At 53.7% G+C, this 20,000-nt stretch overlaps 1 protein-coding gene across 5 annotated transcripts in view; it reads left to right on the forward strand.

Annotated features, from left to right (window-relative positions):
* Nucleotides 1-18,235, forward strand: part of sidt2 (SID1 transmembrane family, member 2) — a 214,527-nt gene extending 196,292 nt beyond the window's left edge. For 4 of the 5 annotated variants that reach the window (XM_041234942.1, XM_041234943.1, XM_041234944.1 and 1 more), the window contains 4 exons: nucleotides 692-797; nucleotides 2,815-2,925; nucleotides 3,110-3,223; nucleotides 15,946-18,235. In XM_041234942.1, coding sequence (XP_041090876.1) covers nucleotides 692-797; nucleotides 2,815-2,925; nucleotides 3,110-3,223; nucleotides 15,946-16,008 — 394 coding nt within the window. In that variant the 3' untranslated portion in view covers nucleotides 16,009-18,235. Of the gene's footprint in view, nucleotides 1-691; nucleotides 798-956; nucleotides 1,044-2,814; nucleotides 2,926-3,109; nucleotides 3,224-15,945 lie in introns of those variants that run through there. The other variant, XM_041234945.1, reaches the window with a different exon arrangement.
* The last annotated feature ends 1,765 nt before the right edge of the window (nucleotides 18,236-20,000 follow it).

Genomic DNA, 20,000 nt, shown 5'->3' on the forward strand with positions numbered 1-20,000 from the left:
TATATATACATGTTCATTTTCAATTACAGAGCAATTACAGCGGTCTGTACTTGTGCACACTGACACTCCCGCACCTGTGGTTTTCAGCAGATCAGTGAAAGGGTGCATCAGTCACAGTAGTTGTTATAGGGGCTGGTGTAGTGTGCTTCTGCTTCTGCGGTGGGTAATGTGTTCTGTCTGGGGTGAGGGGCTCTGTTGTTGATTGCTCTGTCCTGTCTGGGGTGAGGGGATCTGTTGTTGATTGCTCTGTCCTGTCTCCGGTGAGGGGCTCTGTTGTTGATTGCTCTGTCCTGTCTCCGGTGAGGGGCTCTGGTGTTGATTGCTCTGTTCTGTCTGGGGTGAGGGGCTCTGTTGTTGATTGCTCTGTCCTGTCTCCGGTGAGGGGCTCTGGTGTTGATTGCTCTGTCCTGTCTCCGGTGAGGGGCTCTGTTGTTGATTGCTCTGTCCTGTCTCCGGTGAGGGGCTCTGGTGTTGATTGCTCTGTCCTGTCTCCGGTGAGGGGCTCTGTTGTTGATTGCTCTGTTCTGTCTCCGGTGAGGGGCTCTGTTGTTGATTGCTCTGTCCTGTCTGGGGTGAGGGGCTCTGTTGTTGATTGCTCTGTCCTGTCTGGGGTGAGCGGCTCTGTTGTTGATTGCTCCGTCCTGTCTGGGGTGAGCGGCTCTGTTGTTGATTGCTCTGTCCTGTGTTGCAGGGCAGCGTTTGGCCTGATCGTTCGACCCAACGACTTTGCCTCCTACCTCCTGGCCATCGGGATCTGTAACCTGCTGCTGTACTTCGCCTTCTACATCATCATGAAGGTGAGCCCGGGACCCACCGCCACGCTGCCGCTGCGCTCTGCACGCACGGGTCACTGTCGCCGCCTTGTGTTTCTCCTCGCAGAGAGAAGATTCAGCTCACTCCCTCCCTCTGTACCCTCGCTGTGTAGATGTGTTTGTTGTGTCTCTGTCTCTCCTCAGCTGCGCAGTGGTGAGCGGATTCAGCTCACTCCCTCCCTCTGTACCCTTGCTGTGTAGATGTGTTTGTTGTGTAACCCTGGTTGTCTCTCTGTCTCTCCTCAGCTGCGCAGTGGTGAGCGGATTCAGCTCACTCCCTCCCTCTGTACCCTCGCTGTGTAGATGTGTTTGTTGTGTAACCCTGGTTGTCTCTCTGTCTCTCCTCAGCTGCGCAGTGGTGAGCGGATTCAGCTCACTCCCTCCCTCTGTACCCTCGCTGTGTAGATGTGTTTGTTGTGTAACCCTGGTTGTCTCTCTGTCTCTCCTCAGCTGCGCAGTGGTGAGCGGATTCAGCTCACTCCCTCCCTCTGTACCCTCGCTGTGTAGATGTGTTTGTTGTGTAACCCTGGTTGTCTCTCTGTCTCTCCTCAGCTGCGCAGTGGTGAGCGGATTCAGCTCACTCCCTCTCTCTGTACCCTCGCTGTGTAGATGTGTTTGTTGTGTAACCCTGGTTGAACATAAGAACATAAGAAAGTTTACAAACAAGAGGAGGCCATTCGGCCCATCTTGCTCGTTTGGTTGTTAGTAGCTTATTGATCCCAAAATCTCATCAAGCAGCTTCTTGAAGGATCCTAGGGTGTCAGCTTCAACAACATTACTGGGGAGTTGATTCCAGACCCTCACAATTCTCTGTGTAAAAAAGTGTCTCCTATTTTCTGTTCTGAATGCCCCTTTTTCTAAACTCCATTTGTGACCCCTGGTCCTTGTTTCTTTTTTCAGGCTGAAAAAGTCCCTTGGGTCGACACTGTCAATACCTTTTAGAATTTTGAATGCTTGAATTAGGTCGCCACGTAGTCTTCTTTGTTCAAGACTGAACAGATTCAATTCTTTTAGCCTGTCTGCATATGACATGCCTTTTAAGCCCGGAATAATTCTGGTCGCTCTTCTTTGCACTCTTTCTAGAGCAGCAATATCTTTTTTATAGCGAGGTGACCAGAACTGAACACAATATTCAAGATGAGGTCTTACTAGTGCATTGTACAGTTTTAACATTACTTCCCTTGATTTAAATTCAACACTTTTCACAATGTATCCGAGCATCTTGTTAGCCTTTTTTATAGCTTCCCCACATTGCCTAGATGAAGACATTTCTGAGTCAACAAAAACTCCTAGGTCTTTTTCATAGATTCCTTCTCCAATTTCAATATCTCCCATATGATATTTATAATGTACATTTTTATTTCCTGCGTGCAGTACCTTACACTTTTCTCTATTAAATGTCATTTGCCATGTGTCTGCCCAGTTCTGAATCTTGTCTAGATCATTTTGAATGACCTTTGCTGCTGCAACAGTGTTTGCCACTCCTCCTACTTTAGTGTCGTCTGCAAATTTAACAAGTTTGCTTACTATACCAGAATCTAAATCATTAATGTAGATTAGGAATAGCAGAGGACCTAATACTGATCCCTGTGGTACACCGCTGGTTACCACACTCCATTCTGAGGTTTTTCCTCTAATCAGTACTTTCTGTTTTCTACTCAGCTGCGCAGTGTTTCTGTTTTCTGTCTCTCCTCAGCTGCGCAGTGGTGAGCGGATTCAGCTCACTCCCTCTCTCTGTACCCTCGCTGTGTAGATGTGTTTGTTGTGTAACCCTGGTTGTCTCTCTGTCTCTCCTCAGCTGCGCAGTGGTGAGCGGATTCAGCTCACTCCCTCTCTCTGTACCCTCGCTGTGTAGATGTGTTTGTTGTGTAACCCTGGTTGTCTCTCTGTCTCTCCTCAGCTGCGCAGTGGTGAGCGGATTCAGCTCACTCCCTCTCTCTGTACCCTCGCTGTGTAGATGTGTTTGTTGTGTAACCCTGGTTGCTTCTCTGTCTCTCCTCAGCTGCGCAGTGGTGAGCGGATTCAGCTCATTCCCTCTCTCTGTATCCTCTTCACTGCTGTGGTCTGGGGCTTCGCGCTTTTCTTCTTCTTCCAGGGACTCAGCACCTGGCAGGTGAGTCTGGAAACTGTACTGTACCCCCTTAATACAGAGCACCCCGAAACACTGTGAACCCACAACATAGAGTACCTCCTAATACTGTACCCCCTTAATACAGAGCACTGTTACTCCCCTCCAAAAAAAAAAAAAAATCTTGAGAACCCAAAAATACTGGGTAACGCAATGGCTCTCTCCTCAGAAAACCCCGGCGGAGTCACGGGAGCACAACCGCGAGTGCATCCTGCTCGGCTTCTTCGACGACCACGACATCTGGCACTTCCTGTCCTCCATCGCCATGTTCGGCTCCTTCCTGGTCAGTAAAACAAACTCACTGGGGACTGAGTCTGTGTGAGGGACAGGACCGAGTCTGTGTGAGTGACAGGACTGAGTCTGTGTGAGTGACAGGACTGAGTCTGTGTGAGTGACAGGAACACAGTCTGTGTGAGTGACAGGACTGAGTCTGTGTGAGTGACAGGACTGAGTCTGTGTGAGTGACAGTCTGTGTGAGTGACAGGACTGAGTCTGTGTGAGTGACAGGACTGAGTCTGTGTGAGGACAGGACTGAGTCTGTGTGAGTGACAGGACTGAGTCTGTGTGAGTGACAGGAACACACTCTGTGTGAGTGACAGGACTGAGTCTGTGTGAGCGACAGGACTGAGTCTGTGTGAGCGACAGGACTGAGTCTGTGTGAGCGACAGGAACACAGTCTGTGTGAGCGACAGGACTGAGTCTGTGTGAGCGACAGGACTGAGTCTGTGTGAGCGACAGGACTGAGTCTGTGTGAGCGACAGGACTGAGTCTGTGTGAGTGACAGGAACACAGTCTGTGTGAGCGACAGGACTGAGTCTGTGTGAGCGACAGGACTGAGTCTGTGTGAGCGACAGGACTGAGTCTGTGTGAGCGACAGGACTGAGTCTGTGTGAGCGACAGGACTGAGTCTGTGTGAGCGACAGGACTGAGTCTGTGTGAGCGACAGGACTGAGTCTGTGTGAGCGACAGGACTGAGTCTGTGTGAGCGACAGGACTGAGTCTGTGTGAGCGACAGGACTGAGTCTGTGTGAGCGACAGGACTGAGTCTGTGTGAGCGACAGGACTGAGTCTGTGTGAGCGACAGGACTGAGTCTCTGTGAGCGACAGGAGTCTGTGTGAGCGACAGGACTGAGTCTGTGTGAGCGACAGGACTGAGTCTGTGTGAGCGACAGGACTGAGTCTGTGTGAGCGACAGGACTGAGTCTGTGTGAGCGACAGGACTGAGTCTGTGTGAGCGACAGGACTGAGTCTGTGTGAGCGACAGGACTGAGTCTGTGTGAGCGACAGGGAGTCTGTGTGAGCGACAGGACTGAGTCTGTGTGAGCGACAGGACACAGTCTGTGTGACAGGACTGAGTCTGTGTGAGCGACAGGACAGTCTGTGTGAGAGCGACAGGACTGAGTCTGTGTGAGCGACAGGACTGAGTCTGTGTGAGCGACAGGACTGAGTCTGTGTGAGCGACAGGACTGAGTCTGTGTGAGCGACAGGACTGAGTCTGTGTGAGCGACAGGACACAGTCTGTGTGAGCGACAGGACTGAGTCTGTGTGAGCGACAGGACTGAGTCTGTGTGAGCGACAGGACTGAGTCTGTGTGAGCGACAGGACTGAGTCTGTGTGAGCGACAGGACTCAGTCTGTGTGAGCGACAGGACTGAGTCTGTGTGAGCGACAGGAGTCTGTGTGAGCGACAGGACTGAGTCTGTGTGAGCGACAGGAGCGACAGGTCTGTGTGAGCGACAGGACTGAGTCTGTGTGAGCGACAGGACTGAGTCTGTGTGAGCGACAGGACTTGAGTCTGTGAGCGACAGGTGAGTCTGTGTGAGCGACAGGACTGAGTCTGTGTGAGCGACAGGACACAGTCTGTGTGAGCGACAGGACTGAGTCTGTGTGAGCGACAGGACTGAGTCTGTGTGAGCGACAGGACTGACTGTGTGAGCGACAGGACTGAGTCTGTGTGAGCGACAGGACTGAGTCTGTGTGAGCGACAGGACACAGTCTGTGTGAGCGACAGGACTGAGTCTGTGTGAGCGACAGGAGCACAGTCTGTGTGAGCGACAGGACTGAGTCTGTGTGAGCGACAGGACACAGTCTGTGTGAGCGACAGGACTGAGTCTGTGTGAGCGACAGGACACAGTCTGTGTGAGCGACAGGACTGAGTCTGTGTGAGCGACAGGACTGAGTCTGTGTGAGCGACAGGACGACTGTGTGAGGACAGGACTGAGTCTGTGTGAGCGACAGGACTGAGTCTGTGTGAGCGACAGGACTGAGTCTGTGTGAGCGACAGGAACACAGTCTGTGTGAGCGACAGGACTCGGAGCGACAGGACTTCTGTGTGAGTGACAGGACTGAGTCTGTGTGAGCGACAGGACTGAGTCTGTGTGAGCGACAGGACTGAGTCTGTGTGAGCGACAGGACTCAGTCTGTGTGAGCGACAGGACTGAGTCTGTGTGAGCGACAGGACTGAGTCTGTGTGAGCGACAGGACTGAGTCTGTGTGAGCGACAGGACACAGTCTGTGTGAGCGACAGGACTGAGTCTGTGTGAGCGACAGGACTGAGTCTGTGTGAGCGACAGGACTGAGTCTGTGTGAGCGACAGGACACAGTCTGTGTGAGCGACAGGACTGAGTCTGTGTGAGCGACAGGACTGAGTCTGTGTGAGCGACAGGACTGAGTCTGTGTGAGCGACAGGACTGAGTCTGTGTGAGCGACAGGACTGAGTCTGTGTGAGCGACAGGACTGAGTCTGTGTGAGCGACAGGAACAGTCTGTGTGAGCGACAGGACTGAGTCTGTGTGAGCGACAGGACTGAGTCTGTGTGAGCGACAGGACTGAGTCTGTGTGAGCGACAGGACTGAGTCTGTGTGACAGGACTGAGTCTGTGTGAGGACAGGACTGAGTCTGTGTGAGCGACAGGACTGAGTCTGTGTGAGCGACAGGACTGAGTCTGTGTGAGCGACAGGACTGAGTCTGTGTGAGCGACAGGACTGAGTCTGTGTGAGTGACAGGACACAGTCTGTGTGAGCGACAGGACTGAGTCTGTGTGAGCGACAGGACACAGTCTGTGTGAGCGACAGGACACAGTCTGTGTGAGCGACAGGACTGAGTCTGTGTGAGCGACAGGACACAGTCTGTGTGAGCGACAGGACTGAGTCTGTGTGAGCGACAGGACACAGTCTGTGTGAGCGACAGGACACAGTCTGTGTGAGCGACAGGACTGAGTCTGTGTGAGTGACAGGACACAGTCTGTGTGAGCGACAGGACTGAGTCTGTGTGAGCGACAGGACTGAGTCTGTGTGAGCGACAGGACACAGTCTGTGTGAGCGACAGGACTACAGTCTGTGTGAGCGACAGGACTGAGTCTGTGTGAGCGACAGGACACAGTCTGTGTGAGCGACAGGACTGAGTCTGTGTGACAGGACTGAGTCTGTGTGAGCGACAGGACTGAGTCTGTGTGAGCGACACAGTCTGTGTGAGCGACAGGACTGAGTCTGTGTGAGCGACAGGACACAGTCTGTGTGAGCGACAGGACTGAGTCTGTGTGAGCGACAGGACTGAGTCTGTGTGAGCGACAGGACTGAGTCTGTGTGAGCGACAGCGACAGTCTGTGTGAGCGACAGGACACAGTCTGTGTGAGCGACAGGACTGAGTCTGTGTGAGCGACAGGACTGAGTCTGTGTGAGCGACAGGACTGAGTCTGTGTGAGCGACAGGACTGAGTCTGTGTGAGCGACAGGACACAGTCTGTGTGAGCGACAGGACTGAGTCTGTGTGAGCGACAGGACTCGGTCACAGTCTGTGTGAGCGACAGGACTGAGTCTGTGTGAGCGACAGGACTGAGTCTGTGTGAGCGACGACAGGACTGAGTCTGTGTGAGCGACAGGACTGAGTCTGTGTGAGCGACAGGACTGAGTCTGTGTGAGCGACAGGAGTCTGTGTGAGCGACAGGACTGAGTCTGTGTGAGCGACAGGACTGAGTCTGTGTGAGCGACAGGACTGAGTCTGTGTGAGCGACAGGACACAGTCTGTGTGAGCGACAGGACTGAGTCTGTGTGAGCGACAGGACTGAGTCTGTGTGAGCGACAGGACTGAGTCTGTGTGAGCGACAGGACTGAGTCTGTGTGAGCGACAGGACTGAGTCTGTGTGAGCGACAGGACTGAGTCTGTGTGAGCGACAGGACACAGTCTGTGTGAGCGACAGGACTGAGTCTGTGTGAGCGACAGGACACAGTCTGTGTGAGCGACAGGACTGAGTCTGTGTGAGCGACAGGACACAGTCTGTGTGAGTGACAGGACTGAGTCTGTGTGAGCGACAGGAACACAGTCTGTGTGAGCGACAGGACTGAGTCTGTGTGAGCGACAGGACTGAGTCTGTGTGAGCGACAGGACTGAGTCTGTGTGAGCGACAGGACTGAGTCTGTGTGAGCGACAGGACGACAGTCTGTGTGAGCGACAGGACTGAGTCTGTGTGAGCGACAGGGACTGTGTGAGTCTGTGTGAGCGACAGGACACAGTCTGTGTGAGCGACAGGACACAGTCTGTGTGAGCGACAGGACTGAGTCTGTGTGAGCGACAGGGACACAGTCTGTGTGAGCGACAGGACTGAGTCTGTGTGAGCGACAGGACTGAGTCTGTGTGAGCGACAGGACTGAGTCTGTGTGAGCGACAGGACTGAGTCTGTGTGAGCGACAGGACTGAGTCTGTGTGAGCGACAGGGAGTCTGTGTGAGCGACAGGACACAGTCTGTGTGAGCGACAGGACTGAGTCTGTGTGAGCGACAGGAACAGTCTGTGTGAGCGACAGGACTGAGTCTGTGTGAGCGACAGGACTGAGTCTGTGTGAGCGACAGGACTGAGTCTGTGTGAGCGACAGGACTGAGTCTGTGTGAGCGACAGGACTGAGTCTGTGTGAGACAGGACAGGACTGAGTCTGTGTGAGCGACAGGACTGAGTCTGTGTGAGCGACAGGACAGTCTGTGTGAGCGACAGGACTGAGTCTGTGTGAGCGACAGGACTGAGTCTGTGTGAGCGACAGGACTGAGTCTGTGTGAGCGACAGGACTGAGTCTGTGTGAGCGACAGGACTGAGTCTGTGTGAGCGACAGGACTGAGTCTGTGTGAGCGACAGGACTGAGTCTGTGTGAGCGACAGGACTGAGTCTGTGTGAGCGACAGGACTGAGTCTGTGTGAGCGACAGGACTGAGTCTGTGTGAGCGACAGGACTGAGTCTGTGTGAGCGACAGGACTGAGTCTGTGTGAGCGACAGGACTGAGTCTGTGTGAGCGACAGGACTGAGTCTGTGTGAGCGACAGGACTGAGTCTGTGTGAGCGACAGGACTGAGTCTGTGTGAGTGACAGGAACACAGTCTGTGTGAGCGACAGGACTGAGTCTGTGTGAGCGACAGGGAGTCTGTGTGAGCGACAGGACTGAGTCTGTGTGAGCGACAGGACTGAGTCTGTGTGAGCGACAGGACTGAGTCTGTGTGAGCGACAGGACTGAGTCTGTGTGAGCGACAGGACTGAGTCTGTGTGAGTGACAGGACTGAGTCTGTGTGAGCGACAGGACTGAGTCTGTGTGAGCGACAGGACTGAGTCTGTGTGAGCGACAGGACACAGTCTGTGTGAGCGACAGGACTCGGTCTGTGTGAGCGACAGGACTGAGTCTGTGTGAGCGACAGGACTGAGTCTGTGTGAGCGACAGGACTGGGTCTGTGTGAGCGACAGGACTCGGTCTGTGTGAGCGACAGGACTGAGTCTGTGTGAGCGACAGGACTGAGTCTGTGTGAGCGACAGGACTGAGTCTGTGTGAGCGACAGGACTGAGTCTGTGTGAGCGACAGGACTGAGTCTGTGTGAGCGACAGGAACACAGTCTGTGTGAGCGACAGGACTGAGTCTGTGTGAGCGACAGGACTGAGTCTGTGTGAGCGACAGGACAGTGAGGCTGAGACAGGAGCGACACTGAGTCTGTGTGAGCGACAGGACTGAGTCTGTGTGAGCGACAGGACTGAGTCTGTGTGAGCGACAGGACTGAGTCTGTGTGAGCGACAGGACTGAGTCTGTGTGAGCGACAGGGAGTCTGTGTGAGCGACAGGACTGAGTCTGTGTGAGCGACAGGACTGAGTCTGTGTGAGCGACAGGACACAGTCTGTGTGAGCGACAGGACTGAGTCTGTGTGAGCGACAGGACACAGTCTGTGTGAGCGACAGGACTGAGTCTGTGTGAGCGACAGGACTGAGTCTGTGTGAGCGACAGGACTGAGTCTGTGTGAGCGACAGGACAGGACTGAGTCTGTGTGAGCGACAGGACTGAGTCTGTGTGAGTGACAGGACTGAGTCTGTGTGACAGGACTGAGTCTGTGTGAGACAGGACTGAGTCTGTGTGAGCGACAGGACTGAGTCTGTGTGAGCGACAGGACTGAGTCTGTGTGACAGGACGAGTCTGTGTGAGGACAGGACTGAGTCTGTGTGAGCGACAGGACACAGTCTGTGTGAGCGACAGGACTGAGTCTGTGTGAGCGACAGGACACAGTCTGTGTGAGCGACAGGACTGAGTCTGTCTGTGTGAGCGACAGGACTGAGTCTGTGTGAGCGACAGGACAGGACAGTCTGTGTGAGCGACAGGACACAGTCTGTGTGAGCGACAGGACTGAGTCTGTGTGAGCGACAGGACTGAGTCTGTGTGAGCAGGACAGTCTGTGTGAGCGACAGGACAGTCTGTGTGAGCGACAGGACACAGTCTGTGTGAGCGACAGGACTGAGTCTGTGTGAGCGACAGGAACTGAGTCTGTGTGAGCGACAGGACACAGTCTGTGTGAGCGACAGGAGTCTGTGTGACGACAGGAGTCTGTGTGAGCGACAGGACTGAGTCTGTGTGAGCGACAGGGACTGAGTCTGTGTGAGCGACAGGAACACAGTCTGTGTGAGCGACAGGACTGAGTCTGTGTGAGCGACAGGACTGAGTCTGTGTGAGCGACAGGACTGAGTCTGTGTGAGCGACAGGACTGAGTCTGTGTGAGCGACAGGACTGAGTCTGTGTGAGCGACAGGACTCAGTCTGTGTGAGCGACAGGACAGGTCTGTGTGAGCGACAGGACTGAGTCTGTGTGAGCGACAGGACTGAGTCTGTGTGAGCGACAGGACTGAGTCTGTGTGAGCGACAGGACTGAGTCTGTGTGAGCGACAGGACTGAGTCTGTGTGAGCGACAGGACACAGTCTGTGTGAGTCTGTGTGAGCGACAGTCTGTGTGAGCGACAGGACTGAGTCTGTGTGAGCGACAGGACTGAGTCTGTGTGAGCGACAGGACTGAGTCTGTGTGAGCGACAGGACAGGAGCGACAGGAGTCTGTGTGAGCGACAGGACACAGTCTGTGTGAGCGACAGGAACTGATCTGTGTGAGCGACAGGACTGAGTCTGTGTGAGCGACAGGAACACAGTCTGTGTGAGCGACAGGACTGAGTCTGTGTGAGCGACAGGAACACAGTCTGTGTGAGCGACAGGACTGAGTCTGTGTGAGCGACAGGACTGAGTCTGTGTGAGCGACAGGAGGAGTCTGTGTGACGACAGGGACACAGTCTGTGTGAGCGACAGGACTGAGTCTGTGTGAGCGACAGGACTGAGTCTGTGTGAGCGACAGGACTGAGTCTGTGTGAGCGACAGGACACAGTCTGTGTGAGCGACAGGACTGAGTCTGTGTGAGCGACAGGACTGAGTCTGTGTGAGCGACAGGACACAGTCTGTGTGAGCGACAGGACTGAGTCTGTGTGAGCGACAGGAACACAGTCTGTGTGAGCGACAGGACTGAGTCTGTGTGAGCGACAGGACTGAGTCTGTGTGAGCGACAGGACTGTGTGAGCGACAGGAGACTGAGTCTGTGTGAGCGACAGGACAGGACACAGTCTGTGTGAGCGACAGGACTGAGTCTGTGTGAGTGACAGGACTGAGTCTGTGTGAGCGACAGGACACAGTCTGTGTGAGCGACAGGACTGTGTGAGTGACAGGACTGAGTCTGTGTGAGCGACAGGACTGAGTCTGTGTGAGCGACAGGACACAGTCTGTGTGAGCGACAGGACTGAGTCTGTGTGAGCGACAGGACTGAGTCTGTGTGACAGGACAGTGAGCGACAGGACTGAGTCTGTGTGAGCGACAGGACTGAGTCTGTGTGAGCGACAGGACTGAGTCTGTGTGAGCGACAGGACACAGTCTGTGTGAGCGACAGGACACAGTCTGTGTGAGCGACAGGACACAGTCTGTGTGAGCGACAGGAACACAGTCTGTGTGAGCGACAGTCTGTGTGAGCGACAGGACACAGTCTGTGTGAGCGACAGGACACAGTCTGTGTGAGCGACAGGAACACAGTCTGTGTGAGCGACAGGACTGAGTCTGTGTGAGCGACAGGACTGAGTCTGTGTGAGCGACAGGACTGAGTCTGTGTGAGCGACAGGACTGAGTCTGTGTGAGACAGGACAGTCTGTGGAGCGACAGGACTGAGTCTGTGTGAGCGACAGGAACACAGTCTGTGTGAGCGACAGGACTGAGTCTGTGTGAGCGACAGGACTGAGTCTGTGTGAGCGACAGGACAGTCTGTGTGAGCGACAGGACTGAGTCTGTGTGAGCGACAGGACTGAGTCTGTGTGACAGGACTGAGTCTGTGTGAGCGACAGGACTGAGTCTGTGTGAGCGACAGGACTGAGTCTGTGTGAGCGACAGGACTGAGTCTGTGTGAGAGACAGGACAGTCTGTGTGAGCGACAGGAACAGTCTGTGTGAGCGACAGGACTGAGTCTGTGTGAGCGACAGGGAGTCTGTGTGAGCGACAGGACTGAGTCTGTGTGAGCGACAGGACTGAGTCTGTGTGAGCGACAGGACTGAGTCTGTGTGAGCGACAGGACTGAGTCTGTGTGAGCGACAGGACAGGAGTCTGTGTGAGCGACAGGACTGAGTCTGTGTGAGCGACAGGACTGAGTCTGTGTGAGCGACAGGGAGTCTGTGTGAGCGACAGGACTGAGTCTGTGTGAGCGACAGGACTGAGTCTGTGTGAGCGACAGGACTGAGTCTGTGTGAGCGACAGGACTGAGTCTGTGTGAGCGACAGGACTGAGTCTGTGTGAGCGACAGTCTGTGTGAGGACAGGAGTCTGTGTGAGCGACAGGACTGAGTCTGTGTGAGCGACAGGACTGAGTCTGTGTGAGCGACAGGACACAGTCTGTGTGAGCGACAGGACTGAGTCTGTGTGAGCGACAGGGACTGTGTGAGCGACAGGACTGAGTCTGTGTGAGCGACAGAGCGACAGGACTGAGTCTGTGTGTGAGTGACAGGACTGAGTCTGTGTGAGCGACAGGACTGAGTCTGTGTGAGCGACAGGACTGAGTCTGTGTGAGCAGGAGTCAGCGACACAGTCTGTGTGAGCGACAGGACTGAGTCTGTGTGAGCGACAGGACACAGTCTGTGTGAGCGACAGGACACAGTCTGTGTGAGCGACAGGAACACAGTCTGTGTGAGCGACAGGACTGAGTCTGTGTGAGCGACAGGAACACAGTCTGTGTGAGCGCGACAGGACAGTCTGTGTGAGCGACAGGACTGAGTCTGTGTGAGCGACAGGACACAGTCTGTGTGAGCGACAGGACTGAGTCTGTGTGAGCGACAGGAACACAGTCTGTGTGAGCGACAGGACAGTCTGTGTGAGCGACAGGACTGAGTCTGTGTGAGACGACTGTGTGAGGACAGGACTGAGTCTGTGTGAGCGACAGGACACAGTCTGTGTGAGCGACAGGACAGTCTGTGTGAGCGACAGGACTGAGTCTGTGTGAGCGACAGGACTGAGTCTGTGTGAGCGACAGGACTGAGTCTGTGTGAGTGACAGGACTGAGTCTGTGTGAGCGACAGGAGGACACAGTCTGTGTGAGCGACAGGACTGAGTCTGTGTGAGCGACAGGACTGAGTCTGTGTGAGCGACAGGACACAGTCTGTGTGAGCGACAGGACTGAGTCTGTGTGAGCGACAGGACTGAGTCTGTGTGAGCGACAGGACTGAGTCTGTGTGAGCGACAGGACTGAGTCTGTGTGAGCGACAGGACTGAGTCTGTGTGAGCGACAGGAACACAGTCTGTGTGAGCGACAGGACTGAGTCTGTGTGAGCGACAGGACTGAGTCTGTGTGAGCGACAGGACTGAGTCTGTGTGAGCGACAGGACACAGTCTGTGTGAGCGACAGGACTGAGTCTGTGTGAGCGACAGGACTGAGTCTGTGTGAGCGACAGGACTGAGTCTGTGTGAGCGACAGGAACACAGTCTGTGTGAGCGACAGGACTGAGTCTGTGTGAGCGGACTGAGTCTGTGTGAGCGACAGGACTGAGTCTGTGTGAGCGACAGGACTGAGTCTGTCTGTGTGAGCGACAGGACTGAGTCTGTGTGAGCGACAGGACTGAGTCTGTGTGAGCGACAGGACTGAGTCTGTGTGAGTGTGACTGAGTCGACAGGACAGGAGTCTGTGTGAGCGACAGGACTGAGTCTGTGTGAGCGACAGGAACAGTCTGTGTGAGCGACAGGACTGAGTCTGTGTGAGCGACAGGACTGAGTCTGTGTGAGCGACAGGACTGAGTCTGTGTGAGCGACAGGACTGAGTCTGTGTGAGCGACAGGACTGAGTCTGTGTGAGCGACAGGACACAGTCTGTGTGAGCGACAGGACTGAGTCTGTGTGAGCGACAGGACTGAGTCTGTGTGAGCGACAGGACTGAGTCTGTGTGAGCGACAGGACTGAGTCTGTGTGAGCGACAGGAACACAGTCTGTGTGAGCGACAGGACACAGTCTGTGTGAGCGACAGGACTGAGTCTGTGTGAGCGACAGGAACACAGTCTGTGTGAGCGACAGGACTGAGTCTGTGTGAGCGACAGGAACACAGTCTGTGTGAGCGACAGGACTGAGTCTGTGTGAGCGACAGGACTGAGTCTGTGTGAGCGACAGGACTGAGTCTGTGTGAGCGACAGGACTGAGTCTGTGTGAGCGACAGGACTGAGTCTGTGTGACAGGAACTGACAGCGACAGGAGTCTGTGTGAGCGACAGGACTGAGTCTGTGTGACAGGAGGACACAGTCTGTGTGAGCGACAGGAGTCTGTGTGACGACAGGTCTGTGTGAGCGACAGGACACAGTCTGTGTGAGCGACAGGACAGCGACAGTCTGTGTGAGCGACAGGACTGAGTCTGTGTGAGTGACAGGACTGAGTCTGTGTGAGCGACAGGACTGAGTCTGTGTGAGCGACAGGACTGAGTCTGTGTGAGCGACAGGACTCGGTCTGTGTGAGCGACAGGACTGAGTCTGTGTGAGCGACAGGACTGAGTCTGTGTGAGCGACAGGACTGAGTCTGTGTGAGCGACAGGACTGAGTCTGTGTGAGCGACAGGACTGAGTCTGTGTGAGCGACAGGACACAGTCTGTGTGAGCGACAGGACTGAGTCTGTGTGAGCGACAGGACACAGTCTGTGTGAGTCTGTGTGAGCGACAGGAACACAGTCTGTGTGAGCGACAGGACTGAGTCTGTGAGCGACAGGACTGAGTCTGTGTGAGCGACAGGACTGAGTCTGTGTGAGCGACAGGACTGAGTCTGTGTGAGCGACAGGACTGAGTCTGTGTGAGCGACAGGACTGAGTCTGTGTGAGCGACAGGACTGAGTCTGTGTGAGCGACAGGACTGAGTCTGTGTGAGCGACAGGAACACAGTCTGTGTGAGCGACAGGACTGAGTCTGTGTGAGCGACAGGAACACAGTCTGTGTGAGCGACAGGACTGAGTCTGTGTGAGCGACAGGACTGAGTCTGTGTGAGCGACAGGACTGAGTCTGTGTGAGCGACAGGAGCACAGTCTGTGTGAGCGACAGGACTGAGTCTGTGTGAGCGACAGGACTGAGTCTGTGTGAGCGACAGGACTGAGTCTGTGTGAGCGACAGGACTGAGTCTGTGTGAGCGACAGGACTGGGTCTGTGTGAGCGACAGGACTGGGTCTGTGTGAGCGACAGGACTGAGTCTGTGTGAGCGACAGGACTGAGTCTGTGTGAGTGACAGGAAGACACTGTGTGAGCGACAGGACTGAGTCTGTGTGAGCGACAGGACTGAGTCTGTGTGAGCGACAGGACTGAGTCTGTGTGAGCGACAGGACTGAGTCTGTGTGAGCGACAGGACTGAGTCTGTGTGAGCGACAGGACTGAGTCTGTGTGAGCGACAGGACTGAGTCTGTGTGAGCGACAGGAACACAGTCTGTGTGAGCGACAGGAACACAGTCTGTGTGAGCGACAGGACTGAGTCTGTGTGAGTGACAGGACTGAGTCTGTGTGAGCGACAGGACTGAGTCTGTGTGAGTGACAGGACTGAGTCTGTGTGAGCGACAGGAACACAGTCTGTGTGAGCGACAGGACTGAGTCTGTGTGAGCGACAGGAACACAGTCTGTGTGAGCGACAGGAACACAGTCTGTGTGAGCGACAGGACTGAGTCTGTGTGAGCGACAGGAACACAGTCTGTGTGAGCGACAGGAACTGAGTCTGTGTGAGCGACAGGACTGAGTCTGTGTGAGCGACAGGACTGAGTCTGTGTGAGCGACAGGACTGAGTCTGTGTGAGCGACAGGACTGAGTCTGTGTGAGCGACAGGACTGAGTCTGTGTGAGCGACAGGACTGAGTCTGTGTGAGCGACAGGACTGAGTCTGTGTGAGCGACAGGACTGAGTCTGTGTGAGCGACAGGACTGAGTCTGTGTGAGCGACAGGAACACAGTCTGTGTGAGCGACAGGACTGAGTCTGTGTGAGCGACAGGACTGAGTCTGTGTGAGCGACAGGACTGAGTCTGTGTGAGCGACAGGACTGAGTCTGTGTGAGCGACAGGAACACAGTCTGTGTGAGCGACAGGAACACAGTCTGTGTGAGCGACAGGAACACAGTCTGTGTGAGTGACCTGTCTGGCTGTTCTTGGAAAATGTAATGTTTCTCTCCCATCACTCTCCTCTTTCTTCTCTCCTCTCTCTTCCCGCTGCAGGTCCTCCTCACCCTGGATGATGACCTGGACTGTGTCCAGAGAGATAAGATCTATGCGTTTTGATGGGGTAGCTCCTGGGTGCTGCCTCCAAGTGCTGCTGCTGCCGTACCAGCCAATCAGAGCCTCCCTGTGAGGAGAGGGGGGCCGGACAGCCAATCGGAGCCTGTCTGCAAGGACAAGGCCCCTCCCCCTATTGTTCAACTGGACGCTCGCTGTGCCAATGAAAAGACTGCATTCCTCTGGGGCCTTTTCTGGGGATTGAAATGAAGCCACTGTTGGTTACAGCGGGCCCCTCCCTGCCCACTCCCAGAGTGTTTTGACGAGTGCCACAGTCACAGTCACAGTTCATGCCTTGTTCACGCACAGCCTCTGACCTGGCTGTTTCAGTGCTGCTCAGTACGCAGTCCCCCTCCTCTAACTCTGCATTATTAACCCTGCTGGGCTGCCCCTGCCCCGGTACCAGCAAGCAGCACTGAAACAACATGCTGCTGGATCATGATTCCAAATCACCTGGGCTCAAATCGGACAGGTTCAGGATGGTGAGAGCAGGCTGACTGAAAGGGCCAGCTGTGTGTACCGGTGGGGTCGTGTCCGCTCCATGGCCCAGCTGTACTCTCTACCTTACTGTCTGGAACAGAGTCCTGCCTCCACTGTCTGCATGAACCCCCCGAGAGGGGTCTGGCCACTGCATTAGGAACGGGGTCTCTCCTACGGCAGTGGCCACACCTCTATCATTGCGTCGCGAAGTCTGTGCTCCGGGCCGGGCGGCTGTGACCTGCGTTCACTGGGACCCCAAAGGAGGGGCTGCAGCTCCACACTTAGCTGCTGCTGTTGCTCTCTGATCTTTGCTTTCGCCGTTTATTTTGTTCTGAGAAGGTTTTTCTCTCTTTGTTTTTTGCTGTTGCGGAAGCCGTGCACAGGGGCTGGCTCTGTTTGGCTGTTTGCTTGCTGCTGGGTTTAAAATGCTAAACCGTCCTGTCCCGTTCACAAACATCTAGTTTTATTTTTTGCTGCAGAAATCACTGCAGACCTTGATAACGACCCCCTTTCTTTACTGTCTCCATGTGCTGCTGTGAGTCTGGCCAAGAAAATATCTTGCAGCAAACTTGCTTGTGTGTGTTTAATATTGGAGAGAAAGCGGGGTGCAGTGGGAGCCTCGCCCCCTCCCTGACGGCACATTTTCACAGGGCTTTGTGCTGTGTTCTTTTCTCAATGAAGAGGAATAAGCACAGTTTTTGTAGTTTTGAGAGCCCTTTCTGATGGGAGCGGTTAGTAACAGCACAGCTTGTGTTTCGTTTCTGTTGTCACTTTGCTTGTGTTGCATTCTCATACACTGCACTTAATTCATTGCTGCACATCAGAACTCTCTGCACTGTCTCAGCGTGTCTGGCTGCAGAGCTCAGGGCTTACATTGCCTTAGCACTGGCCTCTTCTGTAGACTACCTGCCACACCATTGTCCAGGCATGAAAACCTGCTGATCTGTCTCGCTGCCTCCTGCAAAGAGAGTGGAAATCGACCTCTGTCCAAGTGTGCTTTGGTCTCCATGCAAGTGCTCTCAGTCCTGGTTTACAAGCTGCTGAGGAGCAGATGAAGTTAGTAAAGAGAAGTATTTGTTTAATTATCGGATCTGTTCAGTAAACTGCATCAACAAACACACACACAATCCTGTACAAAGTGAGGGCCTGTCTCACACATTGCTTTCCAGGGATCCCTACCGCTGGGGGAGTCTCAAGCTCGCAGTAAACGCATTCGACACACGAGGGCACAATTCAAGCGTCCTTGCATATCAGTTTGGTCCATTTCATGTTTTGCTGCAAGCCGTAATCATTTCAAACGTCCTGTTCAGCTCAGGGCCGTCCAGCTCGGCTCACGTTAAAAGCGGGCGTCACTCAAACTGCCGCACCGTGGGATTCCTAAACGATGCCCTGCACACAGTGGCACGGCCCTCGCCCCAGTGCGATCCCTGCGGTCCTCTGCTGTGATCGGCCCTGGTTTACTTCAGCAGTGTTTCAGTTTCGGCAGGGTTCCTGCTCAGCGGTTGTGAAGTGAGCTCTCGTTGCTGTTGTTTCATAAACGGTTTGATTCGTTACCAATGTTTCGTGGCCTTTATAAATGTGTTGAAGAATAAATAGGTGTTTCTGTAAAAAAAAAAAAAAAAAAAAAAAGTATTGTAACAAACAGTGATGCTAATGGCGAAATAAACAATAAATGCATTTCATGTTTAATAAAGTCTGAAGATAGAGATGTGCTGGAAAAAATAAACTGGGTGGAGAACTCGATTAAAAGCTGTTTTGAACGCTGTGGTCTCTTTGCTTTCTGGTTCAGAAACATGGGATATAGGAATATATCCCATGTATTATAGGAAACCAAACTGGCACCTTTTTTTGTTAAATAAATTATTCTACAATTTTCAGAAACAGCATCTGCACCAACAATCCCACTTCCTTGGCACACACAGTGGTTGGGGACACAGTTCTGAAGGGTTATTTTGAACCCTTTTCAGGAATGCCCTGCAAATCTTTTATTTGAATAACGATGCACAACAAACACACGTATTCCTTTGCAGAAAAAGAGTAGCATTTTATAAGTTGAGAGAAATAATTTAGATTTTTAATTTTTTTTTTTTTTTTATATAATTGGCGATGCCTAGCCAAAAAGTATTGTGTGTAAGTGGTTGTTGGCTTGATGTCTGTAACGTGCCCTGATGGCAGGGGCAAGCTGTAAGCTGATCCTGAGAAACAGTGCAGTCTACACCCAGCATTGTGCTCGCCTCTGCTCCAGCAGTTTCACATGAGAAGCAGGATGATGCGTTCAGATAAGCAGGGGTGAGCCGTGAAAGAGGATCGTTATCACAGGATCCTGTGTTCCGTTCAGAGTGAATAACAGCCTGTCCTCCCTGGAAATGTAGGGCAGCCTGACAAAGCAGGGCTGAGGAGACTCTACCAGTCCAGGGCAGACAGCCTCACAAAGCAGGGCTGAGGAAACTCTGTACCAGTCCAGGACAGACAGCCTCACAAAGCAGGGCTGAGGAAACTCTGTACCAGTCCAGGACAGACAGCCTCACAAAGCAGGGCTGAGGAGACTCTGTACCAGTCCAGGGCAGACAGCCTCACAAAGCAGGGCTGAGGAGACTCTGTACCAGTCCAGGGCAGACAGCCTCACAAAGCAGGGCTGAGGAAACTCTGTACCAGTCCAGGGCAGACAGCCTCACAAAGCAGGGCTGAGGAGACTCTGTACCAGTCCAGGGCAGACAGCCTCACAAAGCAGGGCTGAGGAGACACTGCAACACAAACGTCTGCCAGTCCATCTTTTGAGGTACATTTCATTCAATTTTTATAATACATGTTTGATCCTTGAGCCAGTCCTCAGGTCCTCTAAATTGTTTTTTCAAAGTGTTTACTTCTGAGTAAGTAGCTTCTCAATGCTGTCTATGTGACACCAAGTCTGTATTGCCAGCAACACAGAAAGAAACTGGATCATTAGAACGGCTTTGAATGATTGAAAACATCAAAATAAAAATGTAAGAGGAGTCAAGAAGAACCTGAAAACTTCAAATTCCCTACCATCCACACAACCCTAACCCAAACCCAACCCTACCATCCACACACACAACCGTAACCCCAACCCAACCCTACCATTCCACACACACAACCCTAACCCAACCCAACCCTACCATCCACACACACAACCCTAACCCCAACCCAACCCTACCATCCACACACACACAACCCTAACCCAACCCAACCCTACCCTCCACACACACAACCCTAACCCCAACCCAACCCTACCATCCACACACACAACCCTAACCCAACCCAACCCTAACCCACACACACAACCCTAACCCTAACCCTACCCTAACCCACACACACAACCCTAACCCTAACCCAACCCTACCCTCCACACACCTAACCCTAACCCTAACCCAACCCTCCCCCTCCACACACACAACCCTAACCCAACCCTCCCCTCCACACACACAACCCTAACCCTAACCCAACCCTACCCTCCACACACACAACCCTAACCCCAACCCAACCCTACCATCCACACA

The sequence above is a fragment of the Polyodon spathula genome, chromosome 36 (assembly GCF_017654505.1).
Source record: "Polyodon spathula isolate WHYD16114869_AA chromosome 36, ASM1765450v1, whole genome shotgun sequence".
Lineage (NCBI taxonomy): Eukaryota > Metazoa > Chordata > Actinopteri > Acipenseriformes > Polyodontidae > Polyodon > Polyodon spathula.